Source organism: Myotis brandtii, unplaced genomic scaffold (assembly GCF_000412655.1).
Source record: "Myotis brandtii unplaced genomic scaffold, ASM41265v1 scaffold225, whole genome shotgun sequence".
Lineage (NCBI taxonomy): Eukaryota > Metazoa > Chordata > Mammalia > Chiroptera > Vespertilionidae > Myotis > Myotis brandtii.
This window is the reverse complement of record NW_005358435.1, coordinates 4,384,469-4,406,628: the sequence shown is the minus strand read 5'-3', so window position 1 is coordinate 4,406,628 and position 22,160 is coordinate 4,384,469. Positions and strand designations below refer to the sequence as shown.

The 22,160-nt window shown below is 43.6% G+C and overlaps 1 protein-coding gene across 1 annotated transcript in view; it reads right to left on the bottom strand.

Moving 5' to 3' along the window:
- APMAP (adipocyte plasma membrane associated protein) overlaps positions 1 to 22,160 on the bottom strand; it is a 26,459-nt gene extending 4,299 nt beyond the window's left edge. Inside the window, exons 1-8 of the mRNA XM_005866217.2 lie at positions 22,061 to 22,160; positions 19,891 to 20,007; positions 14,832 to 14,947; positions 7,260 to 7,352; positions 5,460 to 5,576; positions 3,668 to 3,842; positions 2,941 to 3,075; positions 2,300 to 2,492 (exon numbers count right to left, since the gene is read on the bottom strand). Of these exons, the coding sequence (XP_005866279.1) occupies positions 2,300 to 2,492; positions 2,941 to 3,075; positions 3,668 to 3,842; positions 5,460 to 5,576; positions 7,260 to 7,352; positions 14,832 to 14,947; positions 19,891 to 19,970 (909 nt within the window). The 5' untranslated portion in view covers positions 19,971 to 20,007; positions 22,061 to 22,160. The remainder of the gene's footprint in view (positions 1 to 2,299; positions 2,493 to 2,940; positions 3,076 to 3,667; positions 3,843 to 5,459; positions 5,577 to 7,259; positions 7,353 to 14,831; positions 14,948 to 19,890; positions 20,008 to 22,060) is intronic.

Genomic DNA, 22,160 nt, shown 5'->3' with positions numbered 1-22,160 from the left:
AAGGAAAAAAGGGTGGCTTCTCCCCTGGTTCCTTCTAAAGGAGATCTGGGGCTAAGTGCCACATAACTGCTCCCAGGCCCCCTCATGGACAAAGCAGGGAATGTATTTTGCATGTGTAGTCATACATGTATACATCTGGCATTCACCACCGAATCAGATGAACTACCAGCACGGGACATGGTGGCATCAGCCCCCTCCTGCAGGACACACTGAAAACCCAGCTGCACTCTGTGGTTTCTGCCAGAGATGCAAACCCTGACTCTAACCACGAGAAACACCTGCACCCAAATGGAGAGGCTTCCTGAAATATAACTGACCCGCAACCTTCCAACAGGTCAAAACTGGGGAGCTGCTCCAGACCGCAGGAGAATGAGGAGGTGTGTTGGCTGGGGGCCATGTCTGATCCTGGGCTGAATAACTAAGGACATCACTGGGGCAACCCGAGCAACCTGAATGGGCTGCACAGTTGGACAGCGGCAGGTGTTCATGTAACTTTCCTGTCTGGGCAGGTGGTCTTGAGGGAGAGTGTCCTTGTTGTAGGAAATACATTAAGTATCTGAGGGGCATCAGGCAACAACTTACTTGCAAACAGTTCTTGAAAAAAGTTCTTTGTGCCTTTCTTGCTACTTTTCTATGTCTAATATTGTATCAAAAATAAAAAATAAAAAATCCCCAATGACTTTGCTCCCATTTTGAATAAAATCTAACCTCCTACAAGGCCAGGATCCTCACCCGCTTCTCCCACCTGCTATCGTCTGTCATGTCTCAGGTCACACACAGATGCTGAGCTCTCCTGCTCAGGGACCCCAACCATGTTCTCCGTCACCAGGAACACATCCCACTGCTCCAGCTCTCTCTCATATTTATGGTCTCAGCTCTCGAATCACTCATTTATTCAACAGAAACTTCTGAGTGCCCACTATGTGCCAGACACTCTTCTCAGTGCTGAGGATAAAGGAGTAAACTAAACAGAAAAGTGCCTACTCTGATGAAGCACACATTCTATCAGGGAGAGACAGCATGCACCACCGAGGGGCCACATCCTGGCTGAAGAAAAGCTAAGAGGGCCAAAAACTGAACACTTACTACACTCAGCTAAGGGCATTATGTGCATATTCACATTATACGTTTTCAGCATGTAATGAAATGCTATTATTCTTCCCACTTGACAGATGGAGCAACTGAAGCAGAGAGACCACATCTGGTCAGCTGGTGTGATCTTCGAAACTCTTCTTCTTGCCACTCTATCCTTCTGCCTCCTCCTAGATTCCAACGGAAACAGATGTTGGCTCTGAAGTCAGCCATACATAGAGGAGGATGTGTTCTTTCTGAACTAATCAGGATTTGCTACATTGACCGCTAAAATCAGAACAACACTGAAGGCCATGGAACAGCCTGACCGAGCAGGTGTATGCAGCCCCTCACTGGGGCCCAAACACAGGGCCTGGCACCACATGGCCTCAGTAATTGCTGCCTGCTACCTTTCAGGACTTTAAGTTATAAATATTTTAATATCTATGCAAATATTCAATATCAATTTCAGATACTATTCGGCCTGTAAAAAGAAGCTTTTCAGAAAATAAAATTTCTGTATGAAGGAAGTACCTGTATCAGCAAGTGACTCATCCCCACTGTAAAATGTGTTTTACATTCGGGGCATTTCGTGGAAGCCACTGGAAGAAAGGGTAGGATGCTCAACATTTAAAGGCTGTGTTGAATGGTCTGCTGGCCGTTGTTGGCAAGGGTGAATGATTTGTTTTAAATGGGGAAGAATTGGTGTGCTAAGATGTCAAAGGGCAAAATCCTACGGAGAGGGGTGACTGGCAGGAGGTTCCAAGAAGGGAGGAGGGAGCAAGGCAGCATGGGTCCAAGGTGAGTGAGTTACACGTATGGCCACAGGAAGAGGCACCTGGGAACCCTTTGAGGAGAAGCAGTGTCAACTGCTGACAGGGAGGGGAAGGCCAGGATCCAGGGTTTGGAGGAGAAGAGAAACCTTAAAAAGCCATCTCAGAGCAGGAAGAGGGAGGCTGACAGGCAGGGTAGAGACACCAAAAAGTCATGATGGTGAGGGTGATGATAAAAACGCCTAGACCAGAAAACCAGAAAAAAAAAAATCAAAAGGTCCAAATGTTTAAGTTTCATGTCATGCTGAAGAATAAAAGGTGTTTAAAGAAATTACTGAAAGTACTAAATATTACAAGCAGAACTAGAATTTTTAGAGCTATAAATCAAACTAGATCATAATTAGATGCATCTTCTAATTATAGTTTTGAATCTTAGAATTATAGTTTGCAGTTACCTTAAAAATCATTCTTTTAATATAAGGTCTCTCGGATAAGAAATCCAACATTGAAAACCCAGGGTTGGGGCGAATGCTCGACATGCAGACCCAGTAACCCCCGGAGCTGCTGGGCCGGATGTTGTCTGGGAATCCAGGCAGGTTCTCCGCGAACAGGTCGACCCCTCCCTTCATCAGGCCAGACACGTAGACTCTGAAAAAGTCACCCAAGTAGGTATGAGCAGCAGCCCCCCAATTTAAGGAAAAATTTTAGCTAACCACAAAATTAGTCTTGGTTCCAATAAGTTTATGAAAATAACTAGAAGTATGTCCATTATGAACAAAAGTCAGCTGCTGAAAGAGGCGCTCGAGCACTGGGCCCAGCTGATGCGGTTTAGGGAAATGCGGTGCGCCAAGACCACCGATAGGGACGGCACATGGGATGTGCATCAGCATTAAATTAAGACTCTCCCAGATGGTGACACTCAAGTAGGTGAGACATGGGGAAAGAAAACACACCCTTGAGTGTGATGTTTGTCATCATTACACAAAGGAGAAGGTGCCCTGTCGATTCTCGAATTCTCTCAACTGACACCTCCACACCCACCCCGGGCACAAGGCTCTCTGGTGAACACGGGCCGCTCAGCAGATGCCACACGCACCTCCTTATCCTGGCCATGGTCAACTCTGCCACCAGGACGAAGTCCTCGTCAGGAGAAAGCTGCACTCCGTTAGCGAACCGCAACTGGTCCAGTAAAACCTTTACTTCTTTGGTCTCAGTATCGTACTCCAGCAGGCTGTGGGTGCCAACAGCAAAGGGTCACGCCGGGAGTCCACAACCCCCCTGCTGGGTTGGAGCCTGGCTCACCTCTGGGCAGGGACCTGCGGGAAGGGACTCAGCCTCACACTGGAGTGACAAGGCCCCTGGAGGCCCCCTGCTCAGACCTGGTCCCAGGCTGGCCCCTAGGAGCCCTTCCCCACCCACGGCAGCCCCAGGCATCCTCTTCCAGACATCCCCCAGTCATTCTCTCACTGACCGGGAGCAGGCTCAACACCACAGGGCTACCATGGCTCCAGCCTCACCAGAGTTCCCTTTAGAGAGACAACCTAAAACCCAGGCCTGCTTGTAGGTCTCTCCCAGACTGCCCAGACCACATCCTCACACGAACAGGCCTATTTTTATTCATCGCATCAAAGAGAAAGTAAGGTCCCCTTGCTCTGTTCTGTTGCACCCATCACCCATTTCCAGAAGCCATTAAGGTCCTATCTGAAATGCTGAAATACTATACTCAGAAACACTCCAAAGATTCCTAGAAGCAATCCGCTCTGCTAAAGCGACCCTGCCTGACTGATGACCTCACTGAGCAAAGATGTTAAATACACACTCACCGCCCATCATCCGTTCCCTCCATAACCAGAAGCAGAAAATCTCGTCTTTGCCATTTGCTGCTGGAATCTGTAAAATAAATCTTCCTCCCATCCCGAGTTATTGTAAGGTCGTTCACAAAGGACATTTTCCGCCCCTCGATGGGTATGTCAGAGGACAGCAACAATTTCACTTCACCTGAAGTGCAAAGAAGAAAAGGAGAAAAGGAAAGGAATGAAGAAAGGAAGGAAAGAAGAGAGTGACGTGCTTTTGTTCTAAGAACTCATATCACAATAATTTTGAAATATTAATTAGCCTGATTTAAAAAGAAAAACTAAAATGAACCTCTCTATGCCATATGTCAAAAAATGCATTGCTTCTTACAATAAAGTGTTTTTCCGTTCTTTCATCAGTTAGCTGATGAATACTTTTAGACTACATTAAAGCAAAACCCTTCCTCTGAGGATGAGGAACTTTCTTTTATCGAGATCAACTGACTTAAAAGTTTATGTAAAAGGCAACACTCGATTTGTTTGTTTGAGAGAAATATAAAATGTTCTATTCATCTGCTTTTAAATAAAGAAATAAGAGTAGCTCGGTCAGTGAGGCTTGGTGGATTGAGTGGCACATGCCCGGGTTGCGGGCTTGATCCCCAATAGGGGTGTGCAGGAGGCAGCTGATCAATATTTCTCTCGCTAATGTTTCTATCTCTCTCTCTCTCCCTCTCCCTACTTCTCTAAAATCAATAAAAAACTATTTTTTTAAAGAAAGTAGTAGGTTTTTTCAATAGTAGAACATTTATTGAGTGTTAAACTCTTTCCATGTATATCATTGAAATCCTCACAACAATCCCACAAGGAAGGCTACTACATTATCCCTATCATGGATGAGGACAGTGTTCACAGAGAGACTAAGTAACCTGCATAGTCACACAGCCAGCCAATGGCATGGCAAACCCATGCAGTTGGTCTGCAGTGCCTGGACCCAGGGCCCCACGCACCTTCCATGATAACAAACTCCTCCATGGTATGACCCTCCCCTGCCAAAGCACATACAGCGAATGTTATGCCACTGGTCAAGATGACATCATGACCAGACAGGGGAAAGGAACGGGAGGAGAAGCTAGAGAAAGAAAATGAAAAGACATAGGCGAAGGATAAGGATAAGAAAAGACTGAGAGGCAGAAAACAAACAGGAAGACAAGACGTCAAGAGAAACACAGAAAGCCCAGCCAGCATGGCTCAGTGGTTGAGGGTCGACCTATGAACCAGGAGGTCATGGCTCAATTCCTAGTCAGGGCACATGCCTAGGTTGTAGGCTCAATCCCCAGTGTGGGGTGTGCAGGAGGCAGCCGATCAATGATTCTCTCTCATCACTGATGTTTCTACCTTTCTCTCCCTCTCCCTTCCTCTCCGAAATCAATAAAAATATTTTTTTTAAAGAGAGAGACAGAAAAATAAAGATGGATGGAGGAGGTCTAATAACCTCCTCTTGAGATTTGTGGCTAAAACACAAATGCCGGAGGAAATTAGGGTGCTGACAAAATGCACACAAGTAATAACCTCCTCTTGAGATTTGTGGCTAAAACACAAACGCCGGAGGAAATTAGGGTGCTGACGAAATGCACACAAGGATTTATATGGTGCTTATGCTAGCTGATATTTGTAAGGCGATGCTTGCAGTACTATTCAATGAGTAAGAAATATCAGAGTCTCCAGCTGACTGTATTGAACAAATTCTCTTAAGTTCACTTATGCACATATTGTTTAAAAAATCTGAAATCATCACAGAAGGAAATAAGATATTGTCACATACGTGTCCAGGGATTCACTTCAAATAGTCCCTTGTATGCGTCAACCACAAAAAGGGTCCCATTGGGCCCCACCCGGATGCCCAGGGGTCTTCCACAAGTAGGCTCGTCGTCTCGGGTTTCTAGGGAAACAAACGGACAGGAATCAGTGGCTGGTCTGTGCCCCCATTAGTGTGTAAGCACCTCATCCCACCATCCCTTCCTAAATTTATGCATAGTTCTATATACCATGCAATGGGATACAGACCCGCACCCCAGTATTCTAGCACCTAGGATTTAGGACAATTGTCCAGCATGTCCAGAGGGACCACCTGAGAATCCAGGTCTGGACATTTACACAGCAACTGGTACCCAAGAATCATGTTCACATCAGCATCCCAAGACTTGAACAGTTAACACAGGGATGTCATCAGCACCCAGGCCTCGATTCCAGAATCCCCACAGAACCTCAGGAGCTTGGAGGTTCATCCCAACGGCCTGATCTAAATACTCTGCCCATCTAGTAGCATAGTTTTCTCTCCCCCTGGCATAAACGGAGAGTTCTATTTTATTCCTTAGGTTAACTCTCTTGCTCTACTACCTACACTCTTTTAAAACCTTTGGGGCCCTAGCTGGTGTTGCTCAGTTGGTTGAGTGCGGTCCCTTGCACCAAAAAGGTTGCAGGTTCCATTCCTGGTCAGGGCACATGCCTAGGTTGTGGGTTTGATCCCCGGTCCGGGTGTATGCGGGAGGCAGCTGATCAGTGTCTCTCTCTCACATGAATGTTTCTCTTCCTCTCACCCCCAGCCCTCTCTCTCTAAAATCAGTAAAACATATCGTCAGGTGAGGATTTTAAAAAACTGTGGCAATGCATATTTCCTGCAGGGTGCCCACTGTGGGGTGCTTGCAATGGAGTGCTGAAAGCAGATGTTCACTGCAGGAGTGCTTACAACAGGATGCTTCCTACAAGGTGCTTACTGCAGAGTGTTCACTGCAGACGCAGTTACAGCAGAAGGAGGGTGCTTGCTGCAGGATGCTTACCAGAGGATACTTACAGCCAAAATATGGAGTGGAAAAGGGCAGGTTAAAGAACCAAATGTAAAGTATGAGTCCACCCCATATAACCATGGGTGGCTGTGAATATTCATGAACAGAAAGATATCTGAAAAGTTATTCACTAAAATGTTAATAACAATTACATCTGAGAAGACTCTGGGGTGATTTTTACTTCCTTCTTCGTACTTTTGTGTTGTTTGCATTTCACAATGAAAAGGCATCACTTAAAAAAAAATATTTCAGCTATTAAAAAATGATAAGAAGAAGAAGAAGTCAGGACTACCAGTGTTTAAACAATAAGATTTTTCTACTCTAGTTTTCTAAAATTTGAGTGACTTCAGGGTATTTTCACTTTGAATGACACTGCTGAAATTCCTAAGAAGCTAATGTAGGAATCACATTTAAGTATCCAAGTAATGACAAAGCTGTCTGCTTTGCTATGGTAGCATTTCAACAAACCTGTTAATTTTCAAGTTACCTTAAAAGTGAGCATGGGCCTCTGCAGAATAGAGAGGGCTGGAGCTAAGAGTAAGCGGCAGGTGCCATGGCCACTGCCTAGCTGGGAAATTGCAATGAAGGGTGACAACCAGGCACCGTGAGGTCCAAGGACCACCAGCAAATGAAGAGCATGTGATAACACCCAAATCAGCCTATCGCCAGATGATCATGGCTCTTTTTCTCCAAGGGTGAACCTGACTTACACAAGGCTATTTGGCACCTTTCTGAATGACGAGACAAGACATACATGGGGAGGACTGTGACTAACTTACTGCATGGGCCCGACCCAAACCGGGCGATGGTATCTACTTCACCGTTTTCAATTTTTATGACCCGGCCATCTGCGGTACCAGTAAATATCACATCTGTTTAAAAAAATAAAAAGAATAAGAGTGTTACTGAGTTGGCCTAAAACTGTGATCATATTACCTTCTTCTAAAACATAGGTGGCTTATTGGCCATTTTCATCTCCAGAGAAGAAAAGGCATTTCTGAAGATGAAGGAGAAGTGATGTCTGGGAACAAAAAGTCCTTAAAATGTGCAGCAGTAAAATTGTGGGGTTTTGAGGCATCTGCCTGTGAGTTTGAACCTAACACTGAAGCAAAGGTGCAGCAGACACCAGGCAGTGATAAAACCATGAGGATTTTCTACTTTCAGGAGAGTACAGGCTTGTGGGCTAGCACTCAGGGGCACATGCTCATGTCTGCCTCACACCAGTGTCTGCTGTTGAGGCTGATCAGATCCAACTAAAAGAGAATAATTGCTAGGAGGCCCCTCAGGATAAGATTAAAGCACAATAGGTGCTCACTTCAGCAGCACATACACTAAAATTAGAAAAATACAGAGATTAGCACTACCGCACACAAGGATGACATGCAAATTCATAAAACATTACATCGTTTTAAATATTTATTATAAACTCTAGGGCAACCACTAAACAAACTATAACAGTAACTAATATGCTAAGAAAAAACAGAAAATAGAATGAACCACAAAACTACAAAAGGTAGAGTAGAAGACAAACTTAGGAACAAAATATAAGGTCAATGAATAGAAAGCAGTAACAAATATGGTAGCTACTAATTCAACTGCACCAATTTGTACTTTAACCATCAATGGTCTCAACATGCCAAGTAAAAGACAGACTTTTAAGTCAGAGTAGATTTTTAAAAAAAGTACTCAACTATACTCTGTCTATAAGAAACTCACTTTAAATATAAAGACACATATAAGTTAAAAACAGAGGACTAGATAAAGATGTATCACTCTAACACTAAACAAACAAACAAAATCTAGAATAACTGTATTAATTTCAGACAGCCAACTTCAGAGCAAGGAAGTTGTCAAGGGGGAAAAAATGACATTATAATGATAAAGGGTCAATTCTCCATGAAGATATCTTTAATGTGTATGTACCTAATAACAAACTGTCAAAATACATGAGGTAAAACTGATAGGACAACAAGGAGAAATAGATTAATCCACTATTAGAGTCGGAGACTTTAGCATCCCTCTATCAGAAATGGAGAGGTCCAGCACACAGAAAATCAGTAAAGATATAGTTGAACTAAACAGCACCATTGATCAACTGGATATAATGAATACCTATCAGCTAGGTAATCCAAGCATACCAGAATATACATTCCTGTCAAGCTCACATGAAACATTCACCAAATTAGAACACATTTTGGGGAATAACAAAAACACCTTAACAAATTTAAAAAGCTAGAAATTACATAATGCCTACTTTCAGATCACAATGGAATTAAACTGGAACAGAAAGATATCTAGAAAAATCCCAAAATACTTAGAAATTAAATAACACATGGGTCAAAAAAGAAATCTCAAGAGAAATTTTAAAATTTTTGAACTAAATAAAATAAAAAGCAATTTATCAAAATTTGTAGAATGCAATAAAAGCAGTAATTTGAAATTTTCAGTACCAAATGCATATATTAGAAGAGAAATCTAAAATTAACCATCTAAACTTCCATCTTAGCAAACCAAAAAACAAAATAAAATTAAATCTAATATAAGCAGAAGAAACAATAAAAATTAGAGCAGATATCAATAAAATTGAAAACAGAAAATAGAGAAAAATCAACAAAACTAAAAACTAGTTCTTTAAAAAGACCAACATTGATAATCTTCTAGCCAAAATAAGAACAAAAAAGAGCAAATGCAAATTATCAATCTCAGAAATGAAAGAGGGAACATCGCTACAGACCCCAAAGACATTAAAAAGATAATAAAGCAATATTATGAACAACCCTATGCCCCAAAATTTGGCCATCTAGATAAAATGAACCAATTCCTTGACAGACACAATCTGCCAAAACTCATACAAGAAGAAATAAGATAATTTGATTAAGCCTATATCTATTAGAGAAAAGAACCAATAATTAATAACCTTCCAAAACAGAGAACACCAGACTAAGACGGGTTAACCAGTGAATACTACTGCCAAACATTTAAGGAAGAAATGGTACAAATTCTCTATAATCTCTTCCAGAAGACAGAAACAGAGGGAATACTTCCTAATTCATTCTTTGAAGCCAACATTTCCCTAATACCCAAACCAAAGTCATTATAAGAAAACTATAAACCAATATTTCTCATGAACAAAGATACAAAAATCCTCAACAAAATATTGGCAAATCTAATCCAACAATGTGTAAAAAGAATTATTCACCCAGCCCTAGCTGGTTTGGCTCAGTGGATAGAGCGTCAGCCTGCTGACTGAAGAGTCCCAGGTTCGATTCCAGTCAAGGGCACATGCCTGGGTTGCGGGCTCGATCCCCAGTAGGGGATGTGCAGGAAGCAGTCATCAATGCCTCTCTCATCATTGATATTTCTATCTCTTTCTCCCTCTCCTTTCCCCTCTGAAATCAATAAAAATAAAAAAATAAAAAAAGAATTATACAACCGAACAACTGGGACTTATCCAGGGTGTTTGAGCCTAGTTCAGCATTTGAAAATCAATTAAGTAATCCACAACATTAATAGGCTAAAGAAAAATCACATATCAGTAGATGCAGAAAAATCATCTGACAAAATCCAACCGCTATTCATGATAAAACTTTCAACAAATTAGGAAGAGGAGAATTTCGTTAACTTGATAAAGAGCATCTATTTAAAAAAACAACAACTACAGCGAATATCCTTAATTGTGTCAAACTAGAAGCTTTCCCATTGAGATAAGGAATAAAACAAGGATGTCCCCTCTCACCTTCATTTACAATATTGTATTAGAAGTCTTAGCTCATGCAATAAGACAAGAAAAAAAAAGAAAATCAATACTAATTGGGAAGGAAAAAATAAAATTGTCTTTGTTCACAGATAACAAAATTCTCTATGTAGAAAATCCAAAAGAATCAACAACAAAACCTCCTATAACTAATAAGCAATTATAGCACAGTTGTAGGATATAAGGATAATATACAAGTCAATCACTTTCTTATATATACCAGCAGTGAATAAGAAAATTTGAAATTAAAAACAGGATACCATTTACATTAGCATCCAAAAGAAGGAAATATAGAGGTCTAAATATAATAAAATATATAGAAGATCTATATGAGAAAAACTATAAAACTCTAATGAAAGACCAAAAAAATACATAAATGGAGAGATATTCCATGTTTATGGATATGAAGATTCAATATTCTCAACATGTCAGTTCTTCCTAACTTGATTTATATATTCAAAATAATTCCAATAGAAATCCCAGCAAGTTCTTTTAATATACATATCTGCAAACTGATAATAAAGTTTAAATATAGAAAATCAAAAGATCCAGAATAGCCAACACTATACTGAAGAACATCAGAGGACTGTCACTACTTGACTTCAAGACAGCCACTTTGGAAGACAGTTTGGTGGTTTCTTACAAAATGAAATATATTCCTACCACAAGATCCAGCAACTGTGATCTTTGGCATTTACCCAAATTAGTTGAAAACATGTCCACACAAACATCTATATGCAGATATTTATAACAGCTTTATTAATAACTAGAGGCCCGGTGCACGAAATTTGTGCATGGAGGGGGAGGTTCCCTCAGCCCAGCCTGCTCCCACTCCAATCGGGTACCCCTCGGGGGATGTCCGACACCAGCGGTCGGACACCCCTGTCACAATCTGGGACTGCTGGCTCCTAACCACTCGCCTGCCTGCCTGCCTGATCACCCCTAACTGCCTCTGTCTGCCTGCCTGCCTGCCTGATTGCCCCTAACTGCCTGTGCCTGCCTGATCGCCCCTAACTACCTGTGCCTGCCTGCCTGATCGCCCCTAACTGCCCTCCCCTGCTGGCCTGATCAAGCTCCCAACTGCTCTCCCCCGCCATCCTGATCTCACCCCCAACTGCCTCTGCCTGCCTGATCACCACTAACTGCCCTCCCCTGCCGTCCTGATCTCGCCCCCAACTGCCCTCCCCTGCCAACCTGGTTGCCCCCAACTGTCCTCCCGCTGCTGGCCTGATCTCACCCCCAATGGCCCTCCCTTTCTGGCCTGATCTCGCCCCTAACTGCTCTCCCCTGCTGGCCTAATCGCCCCTGACTGCCTCTGCCTGCCTGATGGCCCCTAGCTGCCCTCCCCTGCCGATCTGATCTTGCCCCCAACTGCCCTCTTCTGCCAGCCAATTTGGTTCTGATTGGTCAGTTTCTATGCCAGTCAGCGTCAAAAGCTCCGCCTCCTAGGCAGTCATTGGCTCCTCACAGTTGACCCAAATTTGGTTCTGATTGGTCAGTTTCTATGCCAGTCAGCGTCTCTGGGCCTATCAACGGAGCCTGATCAGAAAGGTGGGGCTGATCAGCAGCCCCAGTGGAGGCCTGGAGAGAAATGGAGGCGCGGCTGTTGGCCAAGTCGGGAGAGAAAGAGAGGCAAGTTCTGATCAACGGCTGCCACAGAGGCTACGGATCAGACCCTGCCTCTCTCTCCACAGGCCTCTCTCTGGGCCTGATCTGCAGCCCCCTAGGCAGTCAGTGCTGGGTCCGGGCGCCTGCAGTGGCCCAGTCAGTGCTGGTCGAGCCTTCGGTTGTTATGACCCTGGCTCTTTATTATATAGACTAGAGGCCCGGTGCAGAAATTCATGCACCAGTGGGTTTCCTGGGCCTGGCTCTCCGACATCCCCCAAGGGGTCCCGGATTGTGAGAGGGCACAGGCCAGGCCAAGTGACCCCACCCATGCACGATCAGGGCGGGGAGAGACATGGGAGGTTGGCTAGCCAGGGAGGAACCGCAAGAGAGCTCTAGGGCGTGTCTGGCCCGTCTTGCTCAGTCCTGACCAGCCGGACCCCAGCAGCAAGCTAACCTACCAGTTGGAGCATCTGCCCCCTGGTGGTCAGTGGACATCATAGCCAGTTGAGCAGCCTTAGCATATCACTAGCATATTATGCTTTGATTGGTTGAACAGGCAACCAGACACTTAGCATATTAGGCTTTTATTATATAGGATTGCCAAAACTTGGAAGCAACCAAGATGTCCTTCAGTCAGTGAAGAGATAAATAAACTGTAATATGCCTAGGAAATGGAATATTATTCAGGAATAAAAAGGAAAGAGCTATGAAGGCATGAAAAGACATAAAGGAACCTTAAATGCATATGACTAAGTGAAAGAGGCCAATCTGAAAAGCTGCATGCTGTATGATTCCAACTATATAAAATTCTGGAAGACAAAAACTATAACAGCAGTAAAAAGATCAGTGGTTGCCAAGACACGTCGAGGGGAGGGAGGGATAAATAGGCAGAGCACAGAGGATTTCTTAGGACAGTGAAACTACTCTGTATGATACTAAAATAATGAATGCATGTCATTATACATTTGTCCAAACCCACAGAATATTCAACACGAAGAGTGAACCCCAATGTAAACTATGAACTTTGGGTGATAATGTGTTAACTGTAACAAATATACCATCTGGTATGAAATGCTAATAATGGGGGAAACTGTGCATATGTGGGGGGAGGGGGTATATGGAATATTTCTGTACTTCCTCTTCATTTTACTGTGAGCCTAAAACTGCTCTAAAAAATAAATATTGTTTTAAAATTAAAACACATTAATTGGTGATTGATTACTCAAGTACCTCCTGGGGCTGATGCCTCCCTCCAATGTCAGCAACACGCCAGCCATCCCTCAGGATAACTTCCAAGTGAGGCAGCAGCAACGAGTCCCTGGGGGCCTCCCTGGGGTTCACACCTGCAGGAGGCTAACTAGATAGGCCCCTCTGTACCTAACCAGAAATGTCACCAAGAAGATAACCAGCTCCTTTATCTGGTGACAGAATACAATGAGATGTTAGCCCATGTGAAAAGGGGAAAAGCAAGAAAAGCACTCTCTTTGAAAGTTTTTAAAAAATCGCTTTAATTCCTCCCAGTTCCAGATTTGATTTCTAATATTTGATTTTCTCTCCCCCCAAAAAACCCACAAAACTTGTAAAATGTATTAATAATAAACAACAACATCTTTTTAGAGGAAATATAAAGTTCTATTATGAAGTACCTATCACTCTTGAAACAATTTTGACTTTGCAAGTCAAACAAACAATTGCAAAAAGACACCAGTCTTGCCTGGCCAGCATGGCTCAGTGGTCGAGTGTCGACCTATGAACCAGGAGATCATGGTGCGATTCCCAGTCAGGGCACGTGCCCAGGTTGCAGGCTCAATCCCCAGTGTGGGGTGTGCAGGAGGCAGCCAATCAATGATTCTCACTCATCATTGACGTTTCTCTCTCTCTCTCTCCTTCTCCCTTCCTCTCTGAAATCAATGAAAATATACTGAGGGGAAAAAATGCACCAGTCTTGGGCTCCTGAATCAAACAGCAGGTCTGGGAAAGACAAGCAGTCAACGTCATGTGAGAAGCGGCTCTGACCTGCCTTCAAAACAAAACAGAGGAGCACCCCCAATGCAATGTCCACCACTACTCCTCAGAAAACATATTGGACTTTGGAATGAGGAGCAGAGTGCTTAGTTCAGCTGCTCAGAAATCCTCACACCATTTTAAGTATAGCACCTTTTCCTTTATTTATTTTATTTTATTTTTTAAAGTATTACAAATAGTAGTACATATGTCTCTTTTTTTCTCCATTGACCTCCCCCTGGCCTCCCTTACCCCCTGGCACATACCTTCACCACCACCACCACCACCACCACCACCCCTCCCCCAGTGTCTTGTATCCATTGGTTATGCTTATACACATGCATACAAGTCCTTTGGTTGATTGGTTGATCTCTTACTCCTCCCCCCAACCCTCTCCTGCCTTCCTACTGTAGTTTGACAGTCTGTTCGATGCTTCTTTGCCTCTGTATCTATTTTTGTTCATCAGTTTATAATGTTCTTTATATTCCACAAATGAGTGAGATCATGAGGTACTTATCTTTCACTGACTGATTCCAAAGCTTAATACTCAAGTATTAGAACTAGACCCTATTCTAGTTCTTAGGTTTGGTGGAAATATTGAGAATTGTCCATATTCTTTTCAAAAATGAAACTGATACAAAGAGAAACCGAGCTAAGAAACAATGTCCTGTCAAGAAACACCTACCTAACTTTGATAAATGAACTAAACATCAATATCTGCATTTTTCATTTTTCCTTCCATTTTAATGGGTCATATACTTTGAGTAGAATAAATTATTCCATAGACATGAACTCAAATCACCCAGGACTAAAATGGCCCACAACTCAGAGAGCCGAGATGCTCTCTGCACATGCACATCCCACATCCACAGCTAACGATGTCGAAAGCTCCTCCAAGGCGGCTGCTCCTACAAAGCCCCCATTCAAGCAACAGACAGCCTCGAAGGCACCCAGTCAGACTCCACAGTTCCAGGGGTTTACTTACCCCCAATATTTGTTATGGACTCTGGCCCAACAAGTTGATTTTCAAATAGTCTTTCCGCCTGTCGTAACTTCGTATTTGGTTGCAGAACACCATGCAAGAGAGGGGGTTCTTTGAAGCTGCAAAATAGTGCAATTATAGGGATCTGTCTACAGAAAATACATTTAGAAAGTATTTACTGAGGACCTACAACATGCATAATTCCATTTGATAAAGAGGGTTCATTCCAATAATATCCTTATTTGCCAGAAACACAAAGGTTAAGAAAAAAAAACTGTCCTAGGATATTAGAAAAGGTCATAGTGTTAAATAAAAATGAAAATATAAATACAGCTAATGCAAGAACTTTTGCAATCACCTGCCATTAAGAGCACCCAGGGCCCCCACTCACCTGAACTTCTCATCACTGATCCAATGCCTCACAGCAGGTTAGACCTTCTCACACCCTCTGATTCACACACCCTGGCATTTACACTCCCAGTGGTTGCCCTCCCACTAAAGTCCAATGGAGATGGAGGAAGCCCTGTCGACCTCTCACAATTTATGACCTTGCTTCATGGAGAAGACAGAGGGAAGCAGTCCAGGAACTGGCTCCGCCTTCCCATCGTCCAATATAAGCCCCTCTTAGGACCCACCTGACTTCTCTGAAGACAGCCTCCCCTGGGCCCTGCCTCCCTCCCTTCACGCAGACTGGGCTTCAGGAACTCTGCCCTCTTCCCAGATCCTTCCAACCCACATGCAAATACGCTTTCTCCCAACCCACCAGCAAATCATGCTGATGCCACCTCCAAAAGACAGACATCATTGAACACCTTCACCCATGTCCATTGCTTCCACCCTGGTACAGGCCACCATCTTCTCTTCCCTGCTTCCTCCCTGTCCCCTACAGTCTATTCTCAACCCTGCAGCTCATGTGAGCACAATAGTCAGATCATAGCATTTATCTGTTTAAAGCCCTATAAAGGCCCCATCTCACCTGGACCCTAAGTCCTTGCTGTGGCTCTTAGCTCTACATCATCTAGCCTGTCACCTCTCTCTCCTCCTCTCCCAGTAGTTCACTCTGCCCCTCCACACCAGCCATTCCCTGCTGGTTCTGGACTGTACCAGGTATCTTCCATTCTAAGTCCTTCGCACTGGCTGTTCCTTCCACCCTCATCTTCTCAGTGAGGCCTGCTCTGACCATCCAATTTAATATTCAATACCTCCCCCAAAAGCACAGCTCCCCCCACTCTCTAGCCCTTTTCAGTTTCTCACTTCTGTCGTTTATTGTCTGTCTATCCCCACCCGAGCACATGAGATCAGGGGTTTGTTCTGTGTTTTTCACTGCTGAATCCCAAGCACCTGGCACACAGGAGGCTCCCAATGAACACTACAGGAGTGAGGGTGGGGAGTGTGGGAAGGGATGGTTATCTCCCAACTCCCTCCCCACCCTGCCCTCCATCAAGGCAGTTTCCTAGCCAGCCCACCAGAGTGGGAGAACCAAGGGGGGAGTGGTAGCTGAGGATGTGGAATGATGGACAAGCTCTCTACCTTGCTGGCAAAGTACCTCACCTTTGCCACCCCTTCTGAGGCACCTCTGCAGGCCACAGCACAACTTCCCAAATTAAATTGCCCCACCGCCCCCCAATGTGACTTTCAACCTGCTTAAAAAAAAACATTCTTGACTTTACTAGTTTTAGTTCCAAAGGAAGAATAGGATTGCAACCTGCATATTTGGTGAAAAAAACCTGGGCTATAGAATTGGGCACATCTGCTTTCAAATTCTGACCTTGAAGGTCATACTTCCCAATGGTATATGTGAAGACTGAACAATACAGATACACACACATAAAGCCCAGGGATAGAGGAGGGTACACCTGACATCAGCCCCTCTCACCCAGTCCTTGGACCATGCCTAATTCCCTATACACAGGAAGTCCTCAGGAAAGATTTGCAGAATCAAACTAATTAGCAAATCACACACTGACCCTGCTCACAATGAGCCTGAGTATTATCTCAATAAGGAGACAAGAAGAACACTTATGTGAGGAAATGCAAAGGATAGGCAAGAGAGGGTCCCCACTCCTGCAGCCAGGCAACAGAAGTACCAAGGAAGAGTGGCCCCAGAAAGCCCAAATCAACACTCACAGCCAGCCAGGCTACATGGACTCTGATCAGGGCCACTGAGCTTCTGTTAACTCATTAACTCCTGTTAACTCATATTAATTCCCACTAACTCCTGCTAACTCCGTGTGTCAAATGTATGCTGAAAGACACTGGTCAACATCCTCCAGAAATCAGGATGTCACATTGTTGTGTTTGTAATAGGCCTCCAATCTTCCAAAAAGGAAAAGAAAGTGGTTTTGCATGGCGGGTGTCTGCCAAAGCCCTGCAGCCTTCCAGGCGACTTGACTCCCTAGAACTGAAACCAACTGCCTAACAACCTGTCCTGGAAGGGTTCCACCCTTCTTGTCCCTGGTCTGTCTGTCCTCACATTTCTCAGAGATTTCTAACTGTTGTCTAAGCTCACACAGAGGTCATTTGGCACCCTAACGTGATACCGTTGGAATTGACCTAGTTATTAATAACAGGAAAGGAGCAAAGGGGGAAGCCAGTCCTTATAGGCATGTCATTTGGACAGCTTCACCAGGAAGCTACAACTTAACACTCCTCCAGGGGACTGGACAAGGAAGTTAGACCTGTGCCCAATAAAGTTGGGGTGACATAGGGAAGGTGCTTGCTGTCAATCACATCTGGAGACAGAGGTGGTAGGCCAATTTGGGTGTGACCGCTGCAAGGGATCAAAGATTTGGGATATTTAATCCCCTGAACCACGGAATTTGCTCTCTTGTGCTTTTAGGATCTTTGGGACTCTCCTGCATTCTCCCATGTGGCCCACACCATGAGGACCCCCACACATCATGGACCAATGGACTGCAGCCAGCCCAATGCTCTACTGGACCCAGCTGCAACATGGAATGGAAACTCTGGACACCGGCTTTGTTTCTAGCTTTACTGAAACCCCGGCTACACATCTCCTATGACTGGACTAAGGGAAATGGAACTTTGGAAACCCAGGAATTTAACTCTACACAAATAAAAGTCACTTGTTCTCCTGTGTGAGTCTCAGAAAATTCTTTTTCTTGTGGTATCATAAGGACTCCCCCTCCCGCAGCCCCCAGTGGGGAAGAGGGCCCCCCCCCCCACTTCATCTGATAACAAAAGCAGACTCCCCAAGGCGCTGCTATTGCTGGCCTCCCACCTGCCAGTTGGCCTGATCCCACTGACCATGGCGCCCCCCCGTGGCTGGGAGATGACTGTCCTCACTCAGACAGTGGGTCTCTCCCTTCCTGGCTCTTTTTGCTCTGAAGATAGTTTAAAAAAGGCTTTTTTGCTGTTGTCATTAGCATTTTCCCCAAACCTCAGTTTATTTCTGTTCTTACAATCTCTGCCACTCTTCTGCTTTTGTTCTGCACTTTGGGGCCCATGCTTCCAATTTTTGAGTAAGTCATTCCCAAATCTGAGTCTGTGGGAGAGACCCTGTCCGCCACACCGATGGCATTAGTTCCTCCTCCTTCCTCATCAGGCCCATCTACTCCGCAGGCAGGACTCACTTGCACAACTTCAAATCCTTATTGGGCCACGTTTCCTTTCAGTTTCTGGGCATGAATACACACCAGTCCTCTGAATTTCTTCACCACTCTTTCCACACATAAATTCACCTTTATTGAGATTAAAGGTCTTCAGTCACTTAAGCTCCATCCCTCCCACTCCAACTCAGAAACTCCATCTTTACCTACTCTCTCCACTTTCCTCCTCTTTCCCAAGACTAGCTCCCCAGACCAGACTTTGATGCCCACTGTGGACACAATTCATTTCCTCACCTTGCCAATCAAATAAAGTCAGGTCAGTTTTTATTTGGGATGGGCTGAGCCATATCCTTCCACATGTTGAGAGGGGTTAGCAAGAAAGAGGCCCCTCCCCTCAAAGTGTCCTAGAACCCCCTCAGAGAGAACTCCCAGCATGCCCTTGGGAGGAAAGGCATGTGCAAGGAAACACTGGCACACCAGGAATTACAGAGCAAACATACTTATGGGTCTACAGTGCCCAGCCTCCCCCCTTTCTCAATCTTACGCAAGCTAATTGTGTTTTCACAACACCATGTACCTTTACCAATTCTAAATCCAACAACAAAAAGTTGACTCTTCTACACATATATCAATCTAAGGTCAAAACTGTGTCCTCTTTGTGTCTGATACCCGCCTCTAGCACACTAGTGCTGAATAAGTTTTTAGTGAAGTGAATTCAAAATAAAACCTTAAGTTTTATTTACAAAACACCAACACATTATAGTTATAGATGTTATATTTACTCTATAGTAAGATGTGGTTCTTTCTGAAGTTTTTAAAATCTTACATGGCCTAGCTCAGTTAAAATAAACTCCAGAAAGCTCAACCCTCTGGGCAGTTGCAAGGGAAAAAAAGAAACTTATTGAACCAGACTGCACAACCCTCTTACACCACCTTGACATCAACATCATCAATCACATCAATAGGAGCCTGGCTCAGTGTTACTATAATTAAAAATGTGAATACATTTCATGGAACTCCCAGGTGTATACTATTTTTTCAAGTTATAATGGACTGCATTATTCACAGATCCCCAAAGATGAAAGGGAACTTAGGAAAAAGAGGTGACTAATTACAAGTTGTTTTTTTAAGTAAGTTATTTATAAAACTTACACAAGGTAACTTAAATTTAACCTTTGTTTGTGTGTGTCTTTGCCACTTCATATGAATTCAGACTAGCTGTGTCTAAGACTTAAGCTTCTCTCATTTGGAGTTTTTCTGATTTTTGGTTTTGGTTTGTACAGTTTTATTTTTGAAACAATAACATGGACAATACCATGCACATATTCTGTGAAACATAATTCAACATAAAATGGAGGCCAAAAAAATCACAAATTTCTATTTCTCGTAATAACTTACCTTTCGGGTCAGACTGGTTTAGTTACTCTAGGAATCATCCCAGCCTATTATATTTTGCTGAGCAATCCCTCCCAAAAATTGCTGGGGCAGCTCACCTGAGAGGCTGTGGATCTATGGGGGAATCCAGCAGCATCATGGCTCCGAGCAGGGGAACGGTGAAGGAAACAGCCAGCATCAAAAAGGTCACTCGGAAAACTCTGCCGCTAAAGGAGCTGCCAGAGATGAAATATATACAAAGGCAATCAGCTCGGCTGGTCTTAAAGTCCTTTCAGCAGGGGCGAGCCTCTCACCCAGTGTCCCCACCACGAGGCCCTTGACTTCTGTGGCATGTGATGAAACTTCAGTGCTGTTTACCAGAATTGGCAAACGTGCTTTTGCTGTTTCTTACCACCCCCCCACCCCCGATGTGTGAGGCACTCTTATCAGTTATTTTCCAGATAGTAAGATAGGCTGTATCTTGAATCCTCTAGGAGTTGTAAAGAAGGAAAACGCGCAGCATTGATGAACACAAAAAGTAATGGGAATAAAGAGTTGCAATAAAGGAAGGGAGACACACTCATCTACAGAGAAGACAAGTGTTTCCCAAAAGCCACTACTTCCTGGTGCATGGATTCAAAGCAGCAACACTCAGTACGGTGTCCCTAAGATTCTCATGTTCTGTGAATAAAAGAAGCAGAAACAAATTCATGAAGGAGAAGAAGGAAAACAATTTCCTGAGCACCAATTCCCCAGTCATTTGCTGATCACGTTTTTAAGAACTGAAAAGGTAATCCCAGCTCTTCCACCCTAAAGAGTCTGACAGATACTGACAGTTGTTTACAAAGAATCTATAAAATTGCAACTCCAAGGACGCACTCCTAAAGCCCTGGGAAGAGCTGAAAGTTGCCTTGGGAATCTTGCATTACGTTTTTGGACAAATGACCAACAGTGATTAAAATTTCTCTCAAACGATCCTCACATACATCATTATTCATTTGGTAAAAAAGTGAGCACATTTAGCTTCTTGCTACTAAATAAACTTTACAAAATCATTACTTGCTTAAGTGCATCCAAATTTACTGAACACTTGATGTTAAGATTAACTTAAAGCAAATAAAATCATGAGCTCCTAAGATGGAGAATCTTTTTCTATTAAAAAAAAAAAGTGAGTTAACGAAAAAAAATCAAGACTCACATCTAACAAATGATTTAAGGGGAGTGTTTTGCTTGATTTTGACAGGATAATCTTCTGCTTCATAAACCTGTAGAAATGTGGGTGCCTGGATACCAGTCCCAACTCCCCAACAACCAGCAAAGCCATTATACATGGGTTTCTTCACCCAAAGCCCATAGGCTCCCCTCTGTGTAATGGGGTATTGGGGCGGGGAACCTCAAAGTCTTGCCCAGTTCTGAACATGCATGATTTTATTAAATGCAGAAAATAAAATAAGCCATTCTGTTTCTATAGGGGTAGGTGGAAATAAAAAGCAAAGGGAATAAAAGAAAAAGGAGTGAAGGAAAGGCTTTCATGTCACCTTACAGACATTTGGAACAACAGGACTGTAAAGTGTTTGAATTCTGCCAACAATCTGAGTGGGCAGGAAACAGGTTACCCCCTAATGCAGTGGTTCTCAACCTTCTGGCCCTTTAAATACAGTTCCTCATGTTGTGACCCAACCATAAAATTATTTTTGTTGCTACTTCATAACTGTAATGTTGCTACTGTTATGAATCATAATGTAAATATCTGATATGCAGGATGGTCTTAGGCGACCCCTGTGAAAGGGTCATTCGACCGCCAAAGGGGTCGCAACCCACAGGTTGAGAACCGCTGCCCTAGAGCCTCCACAAAGGAGAACGGCCCTGCAGCACTTGGATTTCAGCCGGGTGGCCTGCCCAGGACTTGTGACCTCCAGAACTATAAGATAACCAATGTGTTGTTTAAGTTACTAAGTATGTGGTCATTTGTCACCAGAGCCATAGAAAACTAATACATTTTTCTCATTAAACTAACTTTATTATCTGGAAATGAGACGCTGCTATAACAAATACCTAAAATAGGGAAGTAGCTTTGGAATTGGGCTATGGGTAGAAAATAGAAGAATTCTGAGAAGCAGGATGGAAAAAGTCTAGATTTTCTTAAAGACACTGTTAGTAGAAACATGGATGCCAAAGACCCGGCTAGCAAGTGCTCAGAAAGAAGTGAGTGAGGAGCATGGTAGAGAAACAGACATCACAGGAGAGAACACCTCAATTGTCAATAATAGACTGGGCAGAAATACGGACATTGGAGGCACTGCTGGTGATGGCTCCAAAGGATGTCAGAAATAAGTTGGAAACTGGAGGGAAGCAGGTCCTTGTTAATGGTGGCAGACGCTTGGTTGGA